This window comes from Pyrus communis, chromosome 16, assembly GCF_963583255.1.
Source record: "Pyrus communis chromosome 16, drPyrComm1.1, whole genome shotgun sequence".
NCBI classification, from domain to species: Eukaryota; Viridiplantae; Streptophyta; class Magnoliopsida; order Rosales; family Rosaceae; genus Pyrus; species Pyrus communis.
Genome location: NC_084818.1, coordinates 4035398 through 4055148, shown reverse-complemented (window position 1 = coordinate 4055148; position 19751 = coordinate 4035398). Strand labels below are relative to the sequence as shown.

General features: G+C 37.6%; 4 protein-coding genes across 4 annotated transcripts; 1 reads left to right on the top strand and 3 right to left on the bottom strand.

Moving 5' to 3' along the window:
- Positions 1–465: 465 nt before the first annotated feature.
- Positions 466–1585, top strand: LOC137720386 (ethylene-responsive transcription factor ERF107-like). The gene has a single exon (XM_068459451.1). The coding sequence runs from the start codon at positions 542–544 to the stop codon at positions 1280–1282; it is 741 nt and encodes a 246-aa protein (XP_068315552.1). The 5' UTR covers positions 466–541; the 3' UTR covers positions 1283–1585.
- A 2028-nt stretch (positions 1586–3613) lies between these two features.
- LOC137721076 (ATP-dependent 6-phosphofructokinase 4, chloroplastic-like) lies at positions 3614–8645 on the bottom strand. Its single transcript, XM_068460197.1, has 14 exons — positions 8252–8645; positions 8109–8155; positions 7966–8005; positions 7801–7863; positions 7558–7695; positions 7259–7417; positions 7096–7149; positions 6956–7024; positions 6424–6553; positions 6240–6280; positions 5425–5649; positions 5231–5279; positions 4702–4856; positions 3614–4144 (listed from the first exon to the last, which is right to left on the bottom strand). The coding sequence occupies exons 1-14, from the start codon at positions 8531–8533 to the stop codon at positions 3983–3985; spliced, it is 1614 nt and encodes a 537-aa protein (XP_068316298.1). The 5' UTR covers positions 8534–8645; the 3' UTR covers positions 3614–3982.
- A 1041-nt stretch (positions 8646–9686) lies between these two features.
- LOC137720486 (lipid droplet phospholipase 1-like) lies at positions 9687–13276 on the bottom strand. The gene is made up of 10 exons (XM_068459562.1): positions 13022–13276; positions 12472–12539; positions 11846–11916; positions 11485–11727; positions 11065–11228; positions 10912–10967; positions 10772–10824; positions 10563–10683; positions 10194–10291; positions 9687–10093 (listed from the first exon to the last, which is right to left on the bottom strand). The coding sequence occupies exons 1-10, from the start codon at positions 13189–13191 to the stop codon at positions 10022–10024; spliced, it is 1116 nt and encodes a 371-aa protein (XP_068315663.1). The 5' UTR covers positions 13192–13276; the 3' UTR covers positions 9687–10021.
- Positions 13277–15103: 1827 nt separating this feature from the next.
- On the bottom strand, positions 15104–19092 carry LOC137721248 (uncharacterized). The gene is made up of 6 exons (XM_068460349.1): positions 18761–19092; positions 17391–17879; positions 17071–17292; positions 16909–16981; positions 16298–16405; positions 15104–15605 (listed from the first exon to the last, which is right to left on the bottom strand). The coding sequence occupies exons 1-6, from the start codon at positions 18875–18877 to the stop codon at positions 15232–15234; spliced, it is 1383 nt and encodes a 460-aa protein (XP_068316450.1). The 5' UTR covers positions 18878–19092; the 3' UTR covers positions 15104–15231.
- Positions 19093–19751: the final 659 nt, after the last annotated feature.

Here is a 19751-nt window from a genome sequence, read left to right as displayed (position 1 = left end):
ATTTCTTGCATGACCCGTTAGTCCAACACAACACGACCCGTTAATGAATTAGGTCGTTATTGGGTCACCCTGTTAAGATAACAAGTTTGACACGACACGACCTGTTAAGAAAACAGGTATGACACGAATACGACAAATACGACTTTTTTGCTAAACCTTTCTTTATTATAAGTGTAACTCTTCCATTTATCAATAAAATCTCATCATTTAAATATAAAGAAGTGGGGATTTGAACCAGAGTGCAAGGACCAGCACTCTGCGTTAACTAATTAGTCTAAGTTCGTTGTAATTGAAAAGGATTGCATTCATCATTGCCTTAATCATTGAGAAGAATGAATAAGACCGTTGGATTAATTGAGCTGCCCCCTTTTATGGTGAAATGTGGGTGACTGTGTAGTGATTCCACCTAAGAAAATAAAAGAAAGAAAAAGAAAAAGAAATGATTTTTCCTTTATAAATTTCCTCAATTTCTTCTCCACAAGTCATCAAATATTATTTCTTAAATTAAAAAATAAAAATAGTATCCATATCCTTCCTATGCATGGCAATTAGCTTCCCCTTGTGCTCTCACTTCAAAATGTCTACACATGAAGAACAAGATTATTCAACTCTTGAGCTCATCCGCCAACACCTCTTAGAAGACTTCACCTTCACAGATTCCTTCATTTCTCATCTCAATTTCGAGATCACCCCTGATGATATCTCATATTTCGAGTTCCAACCAGTCAAACCCGAGTACTCATCCCTCTCTGAATCAGGGTCCAGCTCCCCCATTTCAACCCCAAATTACCACAGCCGCCAACTCTCAAATTCCGAAACGAAACCCGAAAGCGTAAACTTACCATCCATGGAAGTAGAGCACCTGAATTTGAGCTCACAATGCTCACCAAAGAGAAAAAATAGTACTTGTCAAACTTCCAGTTCAAAAGATGAATTACAACAAGTTTCTGGCTCTGGTGATGTGTTAAGGCATTACAGGGGAGTCCGGCGGAGGCCGTGGGGCAAGTACGCGGCGGAGATACGTGATCCGGCCCGGAAAGGAACCCGGGTTTGGCTAGGGACATTTGAAACTGATGTTGACGCTGCCAAGGCCTATGATTTTGCTGCATTTAAGCTGAGGGGTAGGAAAGCAATACTGAATTTTCCGTTGGAGGCCGGACTGTACGAATCGCCAGTGAACATGGCGCGGAAGAGGAGGAGATCGGTAAAGCAGGAGGAGGTAACAAAGACTGAAGAATTGGAGCTTCAAAGTTGGGTGCTTTGGGAAGGACAAGGTGCTTGAAGGAGCTCAGTGTTAATCTCAGGATCCTCCTCTGCTCCTCTGCTGATGTGTTAGAATATGATTGGATGGTGGATTTACTGATTTACTATATACATGGTTTATGTATTACTACAACAACAACCAAGCCTTAATTATCCACTAAGTTGTATAAATATTAGAACGTCACTGCGCTTGATTTTGCGCCAAATCTTCCGTTAGATTTATGTATTAGTACAGTATGAAATACTGGAAGGATCAAATGTATGTAAAAATGTGGAATAATAAAAGATTGTTCGTAAGATGAAAAATGAAAGTGAAAACAGAGCCTAACTGTGTAATTATTATACAATCCTTGCTTGTTACATTCAGTAATCAAAATGGTTCTATTTTGTAAAGATGTGTTTCATCTTTCATGATCAACAACAATATTCATCACTTCGTTCAATAAAATAAAGACTAAATGTTAGTAGAATAAATGATCATGTGCGATGCAATGTGTAATTATTATACGAGTAATATTATTCATACTATGTTTTTGTAACACATTTTCATACTACCTTAGATGGCATTTGATGTGGACATCCATATCATTTGAATTAATTAGATTTTTTAATTTGATTGTGGTATATGAGAAGTCTTTCTTCTTCATTTCCTTGGGTTTTGCAAATCTTTGCAAATGTAGCTGTTCACATCAGATGTTACCTAATGTGGTACAAAAATATGGTATGAATAACATTACTCTTATTATACACTCCTAATTTGTTGCGTTTGTTATTAAAATTGTTTAAAATGGCAAGGTGTGAGGTCATTGGTCGAAACCCTAACATTTTCAGGATGCCGATGTCATGATGTTGATCTAGCTTCTAAGAGCACGACATCCGTGAAGCTCTCAATACACGCATTGATCTCTTTGCTCGATGTCCTAAATACATATTTGACATGGTTCAAAAAGTTAAAATCTTGTAACTCGGTTGATTAAAAGCTTACTCAACCACCCGAGATCCTATGATTGACTTTCTCCTTCCAGATATCGCTTTGACATTTCATTTGGAATTGTTAACTTTTCTTAAACCCTTACGTGGACTTCACATAAGACCCACGGTAGGTGCTGTTGGGGTGGACTTGCTCTGCGGGTATAGAATCATATCATCAAAGCATGTCCCCAATTTTCCTACTTTCATACCTCACCACCTTCTTGATCAGAATGTTCAGGTAGAATGCAAATGTCTATGTTGACAAATGAGACCAAGAGATGATAACAAAAGTCAATAGGCATATTTCAGAGACAATCTCATATCTAGGGATATCTATAGGTAGGGAACACTTCGTCGACGAACAAGTGTTCGGTGCGGCACAGCCCATACGGCACACCTCACAACGGATGGGACCCTGGGTGGACCTGAATGATGCAATATACAATGGAGTTGGAGTTTACAATGTGACCGCACATAAATGTGATCTGACTAATTCGACCTAATTGTGATCCTTGGAATTGTCACCATGTTCCGTACACGACTCAAGTTGCACGAGTATGCAACTCGCAGATAAATGACAGCCAATTTATGCAACTTGGAAGTTTGGGGTCCATGATGAAACTCTGCAAGTTGAAACTTTAAGATAAGCAGGGCAAGAGATATTGTTTGTCGATTTTGTTGTTGCCGTCACCGTATCGGGATGGTTTGAAACGGATTAGCGTGAAAAAATGATGCTAAACAATAAACCCTACACCACGAAAGAAAGAAATATTTTCTCTCTATTCGAACGATAATCTAATCTAATCTAAACTGCGAAGAGAGAGATTCGAACTTGAGAACTTGGATGAAGATGCACAGCCCTAGCCAGGTTAGCTACGCTCGGGCCTGCAAAATGGAAAGAAATGTTCTTAGAATAACCCGAGAGGAGGCTAAGTTCCTTTGCTTATTCTGAGCATTTTTACTACTTACGAGTTAGAGGTAAGGGAAGTAGGACAAATTTACAGCAAAAGCCCCCCTTCCATAGAGAAGCTTCCAAAGACCACAGAAAAATTTAGTATGGTTGTTCATTCTAATCCTTCATTTTACTCTAAAGTCCCTCCTAGAAGAAGCTAAAATTTAGTATTGGTCGAATCCCTGTAACCAGTCTCCCCCTCTCTATTCCTATCCGAGCCGACCATAGCCTTATCCCATAACCCGTCAACGACCTGACTGCAAGCGTGTGTTGGCGAGTCAACTGAATGTTGAGAATGAATCCCACACTAAACACTTCTAAGCGCCATTATTCTATATCGTGTCCTCGCACAAAGCGAAAAACTTGGATAGCATACTTCATGCTGCAAGGAAATTTGGGCAGTGAAAATATTACAAAGTGAAGTGATGATGCTTAAAATAGCGGACGTATCTATTAACAGAATAACTGGATTGACGATATTGTTATACAAACATTTACAGCATATTCAAAGGCCTAAGGGTCCTAAGATATTTCTTTCGAATTTTTGTACTTACTGAGTTTTTATTCTAACTACTCCCCCAGCTCCTCTTTTACTCACTTCTCTCGTCTCTTTTCTCGTCCTCCATGTCCTCTGTTTCTATTTCGTTTACCTTTTCTTGAAAATAAAAGCATGAACAAGAAGGCCCGTAGACGATGTAAAACCTCTTCATAATGGAAGGACCTGTTCGCATAATTCCAAGAAACAATGTTGAGTTGTGCTGTCCACTTGAATGAACCGAGCTACGCTCCATAAATTTATAAAGTAGCTCTCATGTTGTTGTTTATTACATCAACATCCTCTTCAGCTTTTCCTTGCCCCTCACTGTATTCCAAGAAACTAGGCTGGTTCGTTGATGCAAGAAGTCTAGCCCACATCCGATCTGTCAACTTTACTGTGTTTTGCGTCTCTGTCACACGCTGCAATACCACATATCCCGTTCATAACTATATACTTCCCATCTTTTAGTGAATCATAGCCATATACCTCCAACTTAATCAACATATTTGACCCACAACAGTACACTAGCATATAGATTATGAACTATTAGCCTCTGGATTCATAACGTTGTTTCAGTTCAGGCCTCAAATTCAGTTCCATTGAACATGGGCAGTAGCAGTGGTCCATGAGTTTTATTCTATGCTCTCTATTCTAATTTCGTTTAACATATAAGTTATGCCGTTGAACATTTTATAGTTTGGCTTTGGCCACAGTCAAAATAATTGTAGTTTCTTAAGAGTGCCGTTTATGAACTTCTCCCATTTGTATAAAGGGAAAAGTTTTTGCCAAAGTCTTGTAGTTACTTTCATGCATGCTACTGCAAATTCAACCTTGCACCATCTAGTTATCTAACGATTCTATCCGCTCTTAGAATTTTCACACAAAAATCAAATAAAATGCAGTTCAAAAACCAACAACTCGAGCCAAAAGCCCAAAACTACCCAATAAGAACAAATGGAGCAGGGAAAGTACTTACAGCAATTGGAATATAAGCATGTCTACTGTTTACAGGCCCGACTGTGAAACCACTGAATCCTGCCATGGCTCCATGAACAGCACTCTGAGCAAGAAGAGTACAGTATATATTGTCCGATGCATTACTTGGGATAGCTCGAATCATATAGGTGGGATCTGTAGATAAGAAGATAAACATATATTTTACTGAGATGTATTGCCCAGAAACTTTCTAGTTTCTACAATAATAGTTTGTGAATGATAAGATCTTGACTTCTTAGCAAATCTACTTAGACTATAATTAATGTAAACAAAAAAGGAAACCGTAATAAGAATGAAATAAAAGGAAAAAGGAGTGCACAAACATTTCTTAGGATCCCAAACATTTCATTTCTTTCAAATGTTATCTACAAAGGTTAAAGAAGGGGAAGAAGGGCCCTCTCTGAGTTTTGGCAGGAATCAATGGATTGACTATTAAGGGCTATTTATTAGAGACAAAACTCTATATATGATCAGAAACAAAATTATATTCTCACTAGCTCAAAATTTACCTATATATTTCATATTTATCGCCATCTTCTGAACTTTTGTAAAATGATCCTGTGTCATAAAATATATAAGAATATAACTGAATCAGTATTATTCGATGATACAAGTCTATAGCAGAAAAAACTACCCACGATGATTAAGTAAAAAAGAAGTGTCTCAAAACTACTCAAAATACTATTGACAGTTTGTACTACACCTTAATCTTTTGGGTTAACCATAGACCAACATCGAGGAGTAGCTTATTTCCTGATGCATCTTTCACATCAACAGCATTCATCTCCCCTGCAATATATTCCTGCCCTGCTCCTTCTGCTAACACAATAACCACGTGTCCATTTTCTTTAAGCCGCTCTTCGACAAATTCAAAAAGCCCGCCCCGGCCTTCCAAATAGAAAGGAGATTCTGGAATCAAGCAGCAATCCTGTTACATCCAAAAGGGTATCGAGAGTTTTTATAGAAGGTAAATTACTACTTGCTGAATATTTCATTCGAGCAATAACACTTAATCAATGAGCATGTTCTTAACAGTCGCAGTATATTTCATTTTACGGAGAACGGATGTTCAATATCATTGAAAATGGTGCTAGTCCAAATTAAAGCAAATTCCTTTGCAGATATAACTGTATAGTCTCTAGGACAATGTTCACACCCTTGTCCGACATATAGAACATGGGCTAAATGAACACTCCCTCAGATTCACTATTTTGAATCACTGAATTATTCTGGAATGCACAAACAAAGGTACGATTTCCATAAGTAATTTTTTTATCTAATCCTTATAATAGATGTCCTTGTTATAAATTTCATATATTTGAATTGCTGGACTATATTGGGGTGCGCATACAAAGTTATGATTTCTAAAACAAAGTATTTTGAAATGCTTTTAATATAAGTCCTTTTGGATCTCATTACATGTTATGATATGTGCAACTGTGCAAGCATCCTAAGTTTTTTCCATTCATTGAGATCATAAGTAGGTTATGTTCTAGGGAGAGGGGTTAAAATTCTTACCACATCTCGACTTGCCAAAGTTGCATGTAGAGCAATGAAACCTACAGAAGAAAAGTGTATCAAGTACAGGCAAAAAATTATGAAACCAAATACTAGAGACGTTCATTCGTCATCTGACATGAGTTGATAAGGAAAAGGTGAAAAATGAAAGTATGTCATTTGTTCTTTCATTTAAGACACATACCACTGTATCTGCCCATGAGTTTGACAATTCCAACTCCATTTTCCACACTTTCAACCTCCACATGTGCAGCATTAATAGCTCTCTGTGCTTCTTCAACAGCAGTATCAAAACCAAAAGATTTGTCTATCACCTAAAGCCAAATTTCAAAAATCATACAGGTAGATTAATGATCCACTTGATCAAAGCAGAACATCCTAAACCGAAAGAAGAAAGATTTTCGAAGTACAAAACCAAATTGCATAATAAATGAGAAAAGGGAAAACAAACTTTCTTTTATGCCCTTTCCATTTAAGATTTTGGTGGAACTTTCTGAATGTTGACTCTAGAATTCAACAGCATGTCATCCAGATTAAATACAGTTCTTCATCATATGTGGACAAAAAATATGTTGCTCATGAAATTTAGAGTACTCGTATTGAGCTTGTGAACTTTCCAAATTGAAAACTGGCATCAAAATTTTATTGCATCTTGCAGAAGTTAACAGGATAATGATACCAATAAATGCAAATCATTCATGAACGATAGAACTTACAGCAATATCATTATCAATTGTCTTAGGGATCCCAGCAACTGCCACTTGAAGACCACGTTTCTCAACTTCCTTGACAAAATATGCTAACATCAATATGATGCGACAAGGAAATGGATTAATCTTAGAGAGAATATGTTCACCTTGTATATAAGATCCGCTCCTCTTTGAGTGCCATCGCCTCCAATTATGTATACCTAGAAGTCATATTATCAACTTCCACTCATCTAGTTCAACATTTTTCATTGGGGTTAACACAACCCAACACAAACATGCAGGAAATGCGAGCATACATAATATATTCACCTGATTTATTCCTCGGTCCTGTATGTTATCAACTATCTTGTTCGTATCGTGGCCACCTCGTGAAGTTCGAAGAAAGGTGCCACCGCGCTTATGAATATCATTGACAACTTTTGGTGTCAACCTCAATGTATTTTTAGAATAAAATCCCCTATATCCTCCCTGAAAGTTTTCAACATCAGCAAGTTTACATTTCTTGAATCGATAACATTCTTAAAAGTTCCAAAATCTTGAAATAGAAATTTTTAGCAGCCATTCACTACAAGTGTTGCAGAGTTAGAAACATTGTGAAGTGAACTAACCTCAATTCCAAGTATATCTTCAACACCATACATGTAGTTCAAGCCGCATACTATTTCCCGAATCACAGTATTGATCCCTGGGCATAAACCCCCACAAGTGACTATGCAAGCACGAACTTCATCCGACTTGAAATAAACCTAATATTAGAAGCCTCACGTCACATTTTCCGATAGAAAGAAATATCATGGTACAACAGTTTCATTTTCCCTAAGCATATGGTGGTTTGGATGAAAAAAATGCACCTTTTCCCGGGGTCCTGCACGTCGGAAATGCACCCCTCTAGGACCTTCCTTTTGGACAACAACCTAGAGCCATTGCACAATGCAATTATTCAAAAGCAGCAAAAAACGAAGACAAAAACAACAAAATCGAAAACTTGGCATTTAGGTTTTACAAAAAACACTCACTTTCTGCGCAACCACATCGTCAGGGCTCACAAAAGTTTGCCTACCAGCATAAACAGATTATCTGAATAAATATAATTACCGAAAATTTAAATTTTCAACATGAAATTGGTAGAATTTGCAATATTGACGTAAGCAAAACTTACTTGACAACTGCATAAGCTTGGCTCTGTTTCAATGGATTTGGATATGACTGCAAAAACAGGAAAAAAACAAATATTCAAAAAAATCAAACACAAATTGCTTAAATTTTTTTAAACGCTGATTAATTACTAATTAGAAAAATTACCGGCAAATTAGGGAGAAAATTAGTCAAGTGAGGAACGTCTTCGAGGACGAAGCCGTCGTTAGCCGGCTGATGATTCGGGCTCTGAGATCGGATAGGCTGGTTTTGGCGCGAACGGAACGGAAATCCGAGGAAGCTTCTGGATTTGAAGCTGGGATAGCGGAGTGTTTGAACCAACGGAAGCGACGGAAAAGACTGGGATCTGGAGCCGAGTGAATGGGAACCCGAATGCAACAGGGGCGAGGACTTGGTGGAGGAGATAGGCGATGAAATGGTGGATTCCATTGGAATTTGCAGCCTCCGATTTCACAGCTTTTGAAAATTTGCAGAAAGAGAGAGGGTGTCAATGGCGGAAGTTTGGGAGGAGCTGCGTTTTGGGTCAGCTGCGTTTGATTCCGTTAAGTGGGGGCGGTAATGACTAACCGAAACTAACATGGTCGTTAATGGTGTTTGACTACAACACGACACGTGTTAGGTCAAAGTTAAGGAAGAGGTCACGTAGCTGATTTACGAAGAAACCCCTGGTGTTCACATTATTCACAAAACTTCCATTATATATATTGGAAAGAGATTCTTTCTGGATCTCTTACTCCTAATCCACCAAATCAGAGAATCTATGCTATTGAAATTTGATTTAACGATTACAAACAAAAGTTCACTTTAAAAATTATAATAACTTCAACCGTTAAATTAAATTTCAATTATACGGATCTTCTGATGTGATGGATTAGAAGAAAAGCATCGAGAGAGAATTCCTTTCCCACACTATTGGGCATCGATTGAAAAAAAATTATGCGCAACACTGACCGTCGTATTGTGTTGCTAGCCATGTGTCAAAATACGATTGGGCAAAAGAAATTAATATTCATAAACATATGATATATTTAGAAATAAATTCATGAATAGACAAAAATTAGTGGGATAATTTTTCTAAGGACAAGAGCGAAGCAGGTGCAAAATATCACACTATGACTTTAGTAGCTATAACACAAAAAATGATGGCAGATAAAGAGAGGGAGGATACTGATATTATTTCTCTTGCTTTCTTGCGCAGTGTATTTGATAACAGACGGAGTGCTCTATTTATAGAGCGACTCTCGTGACTACAACCATCAAAATACAATGATGATACTTTTGAAAGTACCAAACACTATTACTAAGTCTTTGGGCATTCTTTTGAGTGGGCATTCACCCACTATTTCTATAACATTTTCATATTATTAACCAATAGATAGACGTGTTATATTTTAGCGGACTGAAGACACCATGTAGTGTAAAGGATACATTGAAGATGCTTATGGACTTAGCTAGTCAGACTCACAAGGGGCTCGTGGAACTGGTTAAGAACATTCACCTCTCGGAGTCTCTGTCCGAAATTCGACGTTCAATTTCCCCCTCTATAATTGGAAATAAAAAGTAGTGAGGACATGGTAGTAGATAAACAAGTGGAAATGTTTGCATTTGTAATGAAGATCTGGTTCATATACATACATATCATCCCATACCATAACGAGTAAACAAAATTTCTATCACATAGCTTGCTTGAATTGAACACATTTCGTGCACAGCTTTTCGGTCTAATAACCGATTGCCTTCGGCCACAAGCTGCAACGCACCAACAAAATACAGATACATTCTTCTTTCGGCCGGTAATTGAGATACAATTCAATGGTGCAGATAATCGTGGATTTCTCTCCACTCCGCGTAGCATTACTGAAAGAACCGCAGTCAGGACCACGTCGCGATGACAATTCTTCTAGCTGTCGTTCGGTTTTACTTGAGGAAATGATCCATTATATGGCGTATGACATCTTCACCTTCTATATGTACACTTTTATTTTTGACCTGTAAAATGTTCAGAGTGCAAATTTGTTTCTTTAGCGTAAGGTGTGAGCATTCGGGTATGTGAGTGTGCGTGTGGGAGAGGGAGGAGAGAGAAAGAGACCTGAATGACACTATGAGCAGCAAATCTGTGTCTGCTGCTGTGGAAACTAACATCTACTTTTTCCCAGGAGACGCGAGATAGGCCTTTCAATAATTCCTCTGCACAAAACAAAGGTGTTAAGAAGGAAATTATTTAGGAACAACCGATATATGCACCTCACTACGATACAACAAATGAAAGTAAAAGGCAGGTAGCACACAGACGCAAACAGATACAAGAGCAATGAAAATTATTAATAAAATACAAGCAAATTAGCGAAGTAACACAAGCAGAAGAGCAACAAGAATAGACAACGACTTCAATTTACATAGCATTCAATAATTAGTATACTATTGAAAATTGGAAACAAAAGAGAACTGAGTTGTTAACCTTCAAGCTCGTCAGAGCCACCATCCTCCGCTGAAGTAGGCTCACACTGCTCAGCGTCATAGGCCTTGCAGTGTTCTTCATAAACAATATGCGGATATTTTTCGTCAATAGTATTTTCCCACTGATAAGCAGAAAACTCAAAACTTTAAGCAAAAATCAGAAAACCTGACCTTAAAATTACAATTACAAAACCATGCAGATGGCAATACCTTTGGAAGTTCACTATTACGTCTGATACATGATGTTTTCCAGCCGACAATATCTTTATAGCATTATTATCGAAAACAAAAAAGTGAATAAGACATTGAAAAATGGGAAGTATATATATAGATTGTAGAAAATAGGATACGGTCATAGCCCACATTTGAATACACCACCCTTCGCTTAAAACTACGCAATGCAGACCTGTCAAACAAAAGACAAATGTCATTCTATATACATGAAATCTCAAGAAACTTCGGATCTCAAATTAATGTTTGGAATATGGAAGCAAGTAACATACATGAAATAACAACCATCACAATCTTCTATCATGCGTTTAAGCAGTGGAGGCTTCCCATTGTCGTCATCATTAAGAAAAAGATGCCGACCTGTCCTCCTAAATATCAAATGAATAACTGCACTAGCAAGTTTTTCGAAGGCAGGCACACCAAAAAGGAATGGTACCTACACAAGGTGAATTAATTCATAAGTGAAAAGTGGCAAGTGCATATACCAACTGGGTTACTACCAAAGAAAACAACATAAGATCAACCTAACATCTATCTCTCCTGCATCCTACCTTAACTAAGTTTTTCACTACATAAAACAGAATCAGACAAACCAATACAAGCCAAGAATGTGATCAAACTTGAGACGTTACAAAAATTCTAGGAATTCCAGTACATTCTGAATGAGCAAGTGTTAAAGGCAATTGTATTACCTGCTTGTTACCCCTTGATCCAAGATGAGGTGTAGCAACAGTAATAAAGTTCATAGGCTCCAAGCCAGCTAATGTACTCCTTGAATCCTCTTCACGTCCATTAGGAGATGAATGCTCCGTATTGTCACTTTTAGGGGGTCTATACAGCCTCCCAATTGCATATCTTGCCACTAATCCTCCGACAGAATGTCCAATAAATGAGATCTTACATAGATTAGGCTTTTTTTGAGTCAGTTCGATAACCTAAAATTAATGAACTTGGTTAACAACGGTACAGAACTGGAAGTGGATGCATCTTTTCAGAAATGAAAATAGATCCAATAAATTCCACTATATATAAATACATCAGGTAGAAACCAACCTCCTCAGCCAATCGCTCCCCCATTACATCCACACCATCTAGAGTCAACGTAGAGACATTCCGTTCACTACCTGCAGCCGAATTTCAACCAAATTAATTAGATTGGACAAACATTATATTTTCTACAAACACTATCAACTGCAATCGATCACTTAGAAGTTAAGAACATCAACATTGCAGTAATTTCACTCTTTTAAAATTGTCTTAAAAGTTAAAAGAGCTAAAAATATAAGAAACAAGCAGCAAGGGCATCAGGATCCAAAAAGCTCGAACTTTGGACATGTGAACAGCGAAAAACAAAGAAGCACCACTAATGCAAGCAGGGATCCAAACTTAGACTAGAAAAGTAAAGCAGCAGGGTGCTCTTTTCTCTGTTTCAAGGTTCTTTTCTTCCGCCAATCTTCTATGAAAATATTAACATTAAAAAGAAATGCTTAAAGTAGCAGTAAAGTGGCAGGTAACAAATCATGAAGAAGATACATTTTAATAAAAATGTAACCAACGACGGACGAAGACCATGGGACTTGAAATGATAGCATGTTTAATAAAATACAACCCAACAAAGCCTCACTAGATGAAGTGTATCGGCATTCATTGAATGCATAACACAATAGGATGTTCCTTACAATGAACAATAACTTTATCTGGAAGTGTTTTAACAAATTGCTCCGCCCCAAACTTCCAATCCGCGGCACTGCACGAGCAAATGCAAAAACGATATCAACATTGTACAAAACAGAACGGTTCAAATACTCAAACACACAAAATGAAGGAGGTCATGCTCAAAATCTACTTTAACGTACACACAACCAAAGCAGATACTTTCCGATTCGCCAAACATCAAACTGTAATATTTGCCCACTCAGCAAGCGTACATTCGTATAGTAAATAAAAAAAAATCAAAATTGTATACCAAAAATGAAGTCTTGGTACGACTAATACAGATTTAGAACTACCAATTTAACTAAAAGAAATCAAATTTATCATCAAAACAATATAATTTGTCAATAAAATCACTAGAAATTCAAAATTATCTATCGCAATAAGCAAAATCACCAGCAAACCGTCTCAATCTCTCGATAAATCAAGAAAATTCAGAGTGCAGCTAAATCAAATCGTGATTATATAATTTTCTTCCAAGAAAAAAGATTAAAATATGAAATTGAAAATTCGTACGTTCCCATAATTCCATGGACCATGACGACTAGATGATCAGCGGAGGAAGATTCTGACTCCTTCGAGCTCCAGACATCGCGACTCCCGTTAGCCGACTCCAAGGAGCAGACTCCGTTCTCTACGACGCCGTTTTCCATAGCTACTACTGACCGCCGTTCGGCTACGGGCATTGACTGAGAACAACGGTGGCCGGAAGCAGAAAATCGGAAGCGATTGGGGAGATTGGAGAGAGGGTGAGGAAAAAGAAAAGGAGGAGAGCTTTTATGTTGTGGGACGTCGGAAGAACATATATATATATATATATTATATTTTTTGTACTAGAAAGGTAAATGTTGCAGATTCTAAAGTAAGTTTGTGAATTGACATCTTCATGGTTTATGGCTGGTTTGGATGTGCTTTTAAAATGACTGAAAACGTTTTTGATGAAATTATTTTTGAAATCAAACCTTAGTAAAAATTCAAGTGAATCCTGAAAAAAGCACTTTAAGTACTTCGAGCACTTTAGAACTCAAAATTAATTTCACTAACAACGCTTTTAGTCATTTTCAAAAGCACATTCAAAAAAGCTCTTAAACTACTTGTCATATACTACTTGATTTTATAATATAATTCCAACTTTCTTCAGTTAATTAAGCTTAATAATATTTGTTCTTAATTTCCGAGAAATAAAATATGAAACCAAATTTTATTTTAGTGGATGAGAATTGTTGCATGACATCATAATAGTAGTTGATTACATAATCATATGATTCCGTTAAGATTCGTTAACGCGTTGTAGCGCGAGGGAAATAAAGGGGGTCGGGTCGGCACGCGGGTGATGTAAGATTTGGCGCTTCCCAAGTTGGGGGATTTTGGGAAGGCGTCAAGGAGAGAGATTTACGACCGGTACATATGATAATATATTACGTGTTATTATACAAATGATTCGATATATGTGCTAAAAAGTTAATAATTTAAAAAATAAAATTTCTTATCACTTGTATTAAAATACGTGATGTACCACTTACATTCCCGTCACAATTAAATTTTTTTCCAAGGGTCGATCGTAAATAGGCAACTATGGACAAGATTAAGTTTTGCACATCACATTTAAACGGTGGTAGTTTTGGCCGACCTACTTATTATTAATAGATAAGTTTAAATTTTAAAAATTTTATCTATCTTTTATGCCTATCTCAAAATTTAAACTCATCAACAATGATAGATAAATAATAAACATATTATCACTTGAAGGTGATGAACAAATTCAACCCGTGTAGGGTTGGTGGAATTAAAACATAAAGAATCTTATACTTTAATGAAAAATATCTTACGAATGATGCGATCAGATATCGTTTCCAAAGTTCTCTCGTGGATAGATCGTATATGACAAGTAAGGGAGCCAACTTAACTAGGCAGACAGGGCAATAGTTTGGACCTTGCTTGAATCTACAATTTGGTCCACTTTGGATTTTCAGATCCCAAATTTTTATATAAACGTGATATTCCAGCGTGCAGCACTATCCACTTATCCTCCTCCTCCTCCAACTAACTAGGAAAACGACATGCGGTATGAGTTGTTCACCATATGCCTATGGTGACCTGTATCTGTAATGGCTGTATTATCATAATTATTAATCAATGATCAACCAAATACCTTGACGCCACGTGTTTGGACTTATCTCATATATGATGCCATCCATTGTAGCATTAGTCCACGAAAAACAGAATGAAATGTAATTACGTCATAAGTTATTGGGAATGTATTCTAAACTAATTTATCTCATGTTTAAAAAGTTGAAACACATGTTAATGTTTTACTAAATCTACAAAGGTCCTATTTGGAAATTCATCGTGCGGGTTCTCAAAGTCAAGTCAATTTCCTATGAGCACTAACGATAACTGAAACGCAAGTTATGACAGCATTCCAAACCAATTGAGTATTTGTCACATAGAAAATTTAAAATACAAAGCGGCGTTTGATTGATTTAGCAGTGTCACAGTGGCAGCCCAGTTATAGGTAAGTTCTAGGTTGTACGAAAGAAATTGGTCATGTGGGTTTAGTAAGTCAGTCAGTCAATTTCCATGAGCACTAACGCTAAACCAGAGAAATGAGAAACAAATGGGAGAGGGAAAGACCACCGTTATAGTCAGACTGTTGATGTTCCAACTACTACATAAACATTTTACACAGAGAGAGCATGTGAAACATTGAGAAAAGCAAACCTGGCTCAATCATCCGAGCTATATTCACTCGATTCTTCAGGAAGAACGGCGACAGCAGCGCAGCAAAACAACTCTTTATCCTTCAGGAGAAGACAACTTCCATCCGAATTCCATTTCAGATCAACTATGCTAAACTGTGGTTGCGGAGGGATGCTCACACAGTAGGCACCACCAGGAGTCCACATGTACAGATGAGAACTTCCCGTGCAAACAACAAGACGAGTGCACGTAGGATCCCAAACTGCTGCACGAATAGGATCTTTCTGCACCAAGATAGCAGCGAGTTCAAGATGGCGTATGTCCCATATCCAGAGAATGCTTGGCATGCTATCGTTGCGAGTACAAATATATTGGCTATCGTTGCTCCATGACATTAGACCTACAGCAAAACCTATAGCTTTAGCCATATTTTCATACGATGAACTCTTGAACAATTTCGAGGTAGCATCTAAGGGATACCACGACCATTATTCAAGCAAAATCCCTCACTAATACGTTGAAAGTGCATCTAAACTTTGCATTCCTGCGTACAAGTATATTATATTAGAACAGCTTGACTTAGTAAAAACGAAACCCTGTTCATCATTGGAATAAGTTTGCTACCTACAAGGCTGATAGTACCTTCCACATCAAGATCATCTATCCTCCAATCCGTTAAAATATTTCAATGAATGAAACTATTCTTACGCAAAGTCAACGAATAAAGGAAGCTGACACCGCTTTCCGCTAGTGAGGTTTCTATATTATTCAAGGGGAGTGGGAATATCCCATATAGTCAATATTTGACTCCAATATCGACAGACTTGTTACCACAACTTCAAGTTCCTCAACTTGCAGGATTTGTCCAGAAGTATGAATTGACTCAACCATTTGATGCCTTTGTTGAGGACATTGAATGTTATCTGATGGCTAGGCCTATGTATTTATGAACCCTCAGCTGTCTAAGTGCATCCTCTCTTGTCTGATGTAAAGTAGCTAAAACATAAACCAGTTTGATTGTCATCATAGTTGACTGTTTACAAACTTTGTTTTCATTTGCATCAGACAGTACAAGAGGGAGAAAGGGCTTACCAATTCCTTGTTTGGGGTTAGGTTTGTCTGCAGGAGGCTTCTGGAAAGGCAAACTGATGGGCACTTCTGTAACCTCGTATCTAACTCTGACTTGTCCTTCCGAAGCATCTACTTGAAATGAAACAAAAATTATGGGGGAAAAAGCAAAGGGGATCAAATCAAATAAGTTTTGAATATTAACAGAAGGATCTGTGATTCTCCGGCCAAAAGGCGTAATTTAGGTATCATGCAAAAGATGGCCAATGTGATGCAATGGCAAGCCACTCTTTGAGTTTTGCTTTGCAAGAGTAAAATTTAAGGATGTAGCGCTGTTACCTTATTTTCTTACAATAAAATTATTCATCGAAGCTTATATTGATCTTATGTTATTAAAATTTTACTGTCATCCATCAACAGGTTAAAAGGTGAATGAAAGAATAAGTTATTCTGTGAGCCTTGAATACAAGTCAGTTCAAAAGGCAGAAATGAAATCTAGTAGATACAAACACATACCAACAACAGGAAAAGAAATCTGACCTAGCATACAAATGATACAGCATATTATTTTCGTACTCTGAGCACCTTTTATAAGTTAAAAAATAACTGTATTAACATGGAAACATCATGCTTACCATTATTGCCTTCTGCAAAATCATCATTTAGACTTAGCTCGGACATATCAAGTAGCAGTGGCTCATCTACTTCCTGACATTTAGACATTATGGGGTGAGCAATCATCCAACACACTAAAAGAACATGATATCTCGCTATCTCTAATATTAACAATCAATAACCTTAAACACAGCCGCACAACAAGGAGCACGGACAGTAGATAGATGCATAAATTCAGCAAAAGTCTTCCAAGTCAAGTGATTTAAAACCCGCAACATCTGGTCATAACTACCCACTGCTAGAAACTGGCCACACGGAGACCATGAAACACTTTTTACACCCAAAGCACTTTCGTATGCTTGATACTTATACAGACACCTCCCATCTGGGGAGTATATCAGAACCTGCATCAAACCGCACCATGAGATGCTTCAAACTAAAACGTTATATAACTACTGCAAATCATTTTGCCATAACAAAGAAAAAAAACCAAAGTTCTCACCTTATATTCGAGAGGCGAATCCCATATCACTATTGCACTGTCATCTGGTGACCATTCAGTATCAGCCAAGTCCAAAGTGTCCACAGCAAATACACCCATTATTTCCCATGTATGACAGGACAGAAGATTAATATAGTCCTTGCAATCACGCCTTGTGCAAATTGCAGCAAATTGCCCATCTTTGGTGAACGAAACTCCCTTGGAAGGATGCTTTGGCCATTGCACATGTACACATGCTGTGTTTAACAGTGACCAAACTGTTAACCGCAGTTGGAAGTCTGATGTGGTAAGTATGTGACGGCTATCTGGGCTCCACCTAGCATAGGCAATACCGGCAGGACCTTCATCTATCTTACATGTCCATTCAGGTTGGGCCAGCGACCATGCTTGTATCATTGGTCTTTTATATAGACCACAAAGAATGTATTCAGAATCAAGCGCCCATTCGATGTAGCTTATCTTATCCAAACATGAGAACAACTGCACAACCTGCATTAGAAATGACATTTAATTATATATCAGACAACTTACCTTCAAGATATATGAAATGGAGTTCAGCAATTCAAATTTTAAGCCAGACATAAGAAGTTGCACAACAGCGCTGAATGTGAAGCATGCAGAAACCTGTTTAAACCATTGTTCGCTACAGCTTATGTTCAAACGCTTGAGGGTATATTTCTGCCTCCAAAAAGTCCAGAACCTTGTAACTGCTAATGAACCCTACTGTACAATTTTGTCCACGGTAAAAGAGTGATCAGAACGGAGCATTATTCTATGGATTAGTTCACCCCTACTTAGGGTTGAATCCTTCGGTCTGTATAACCTCTCTAGGTGTAAGAAACACTGAAATCATTTTCCTCAAATTTTCCGATTTACTTTTTAAGAACCTCAACGGAAACATGCCGCATGAACTCACTCAAGTTTTGATGTTCTCTCCCAAGGACAGTCAAAATACAAGAATACATAGCGGTCCAAAATTCTCTTTGAATCGCTTGGCTAAAAACTCATACTGCAACTACTGTGATCAGATCATCGGCATTAAACTAAGTTTCCCTTAAAAAGAAGAAACAAAATTAAGATATTTTCACTAATTTTTCAGCAACCAAACAAATTGCAGCATACTGAAGCAACAACACTACACTTGTTTGTCAACAGCTAAATGCAATCAACAGAAACTTAACCATGTACGTGCCAAACCCAATCGGCCCAGCTCAACTGTGCACCATATGATTGCTTTTGAAAATGCAAAGAGATATGAACGAATTAGGACATTTGGACCATCATTTTCCTGGCATTTTCTCGGTAACCAAACAGAGCATGAAATAAATTTATTAAATTACAAAAAAGAAGCAAATTCGATAGCAGCATACCTTAAAGGAAAGAGTGTCGCGAATGACGAGGCGGTAGTCGACGGCGACGGAAATGTAGCGAGCATTAGGTGAGAAGCAACAAGGACCGGTCTGCTTGTAAGCCTCTGTGAACTCCATTCACATTCAGATCAAATTTCCGGACCACAGCACTCCCCGCTAGCTTATATTTCAAGCGTAGGTCCTCGTATTAGCCGTAAAATTAAGTAATGCAGCGGTGGCGGTGACGGTGACGGTGGCGGTGATTGCTATTACTGTTGCTGTTGCCGTTGCTGGAGAGTGTTTGGCTGAGTGGATGAGATCTGCGAGGCTTCGTTTTGGAGTGAAATGTTGGAAGTTCGAATTTGTACTGGCAAACGTCGATCGTGAAAGTTTCCCAAAAAAAAAAAAAAAAAAATGGATCGGGAAAATGTTGGAATTTTGGGTTTGAATTTCGAAACGGACGATGAGGGAAGGGCCGGGGATTAAAGTCAGTCGGCCCAAAGTGGTACTTTGATTTTTTTTATTTTTGCGGGCCTTGGCGCTAGGACCTTCTGTTTTGTGGGAAACAGGTGTATCAAATAAAATTTTGCGACATATTAATTGTATCAAAGAAATTTCAAACGTTGCACTAAGATATGTGACAATTCGATCCTATCAGCAGAGGAAGGGGTGGTCTGGCGGTATCTCTTAAATATTTTTTGGGGCAGAATGGGAAGTTCAAAATGAATTTTATTTTTCTCCGATTTTTCTAATAATTTTACAGAAATATTGATTGTGGCAAAGAAATTTCAAACACAAAAAAAGTGGCAATCCGATGCTAGCGTAAAAAGAGGAAGGGGTGGCAGAATGGGGAGTTCAAAATTATAATTTTTTATTTTTAAACGATCGATATAATCTATATTTAAAGAAGAATATGGGTTTAGCATCACAATCGATTAGTAATAATATGATACAAATTTATCTTTGACGAGAATAAATCTAAGACTTCTTATTTATCAATGAAGAATAAAAA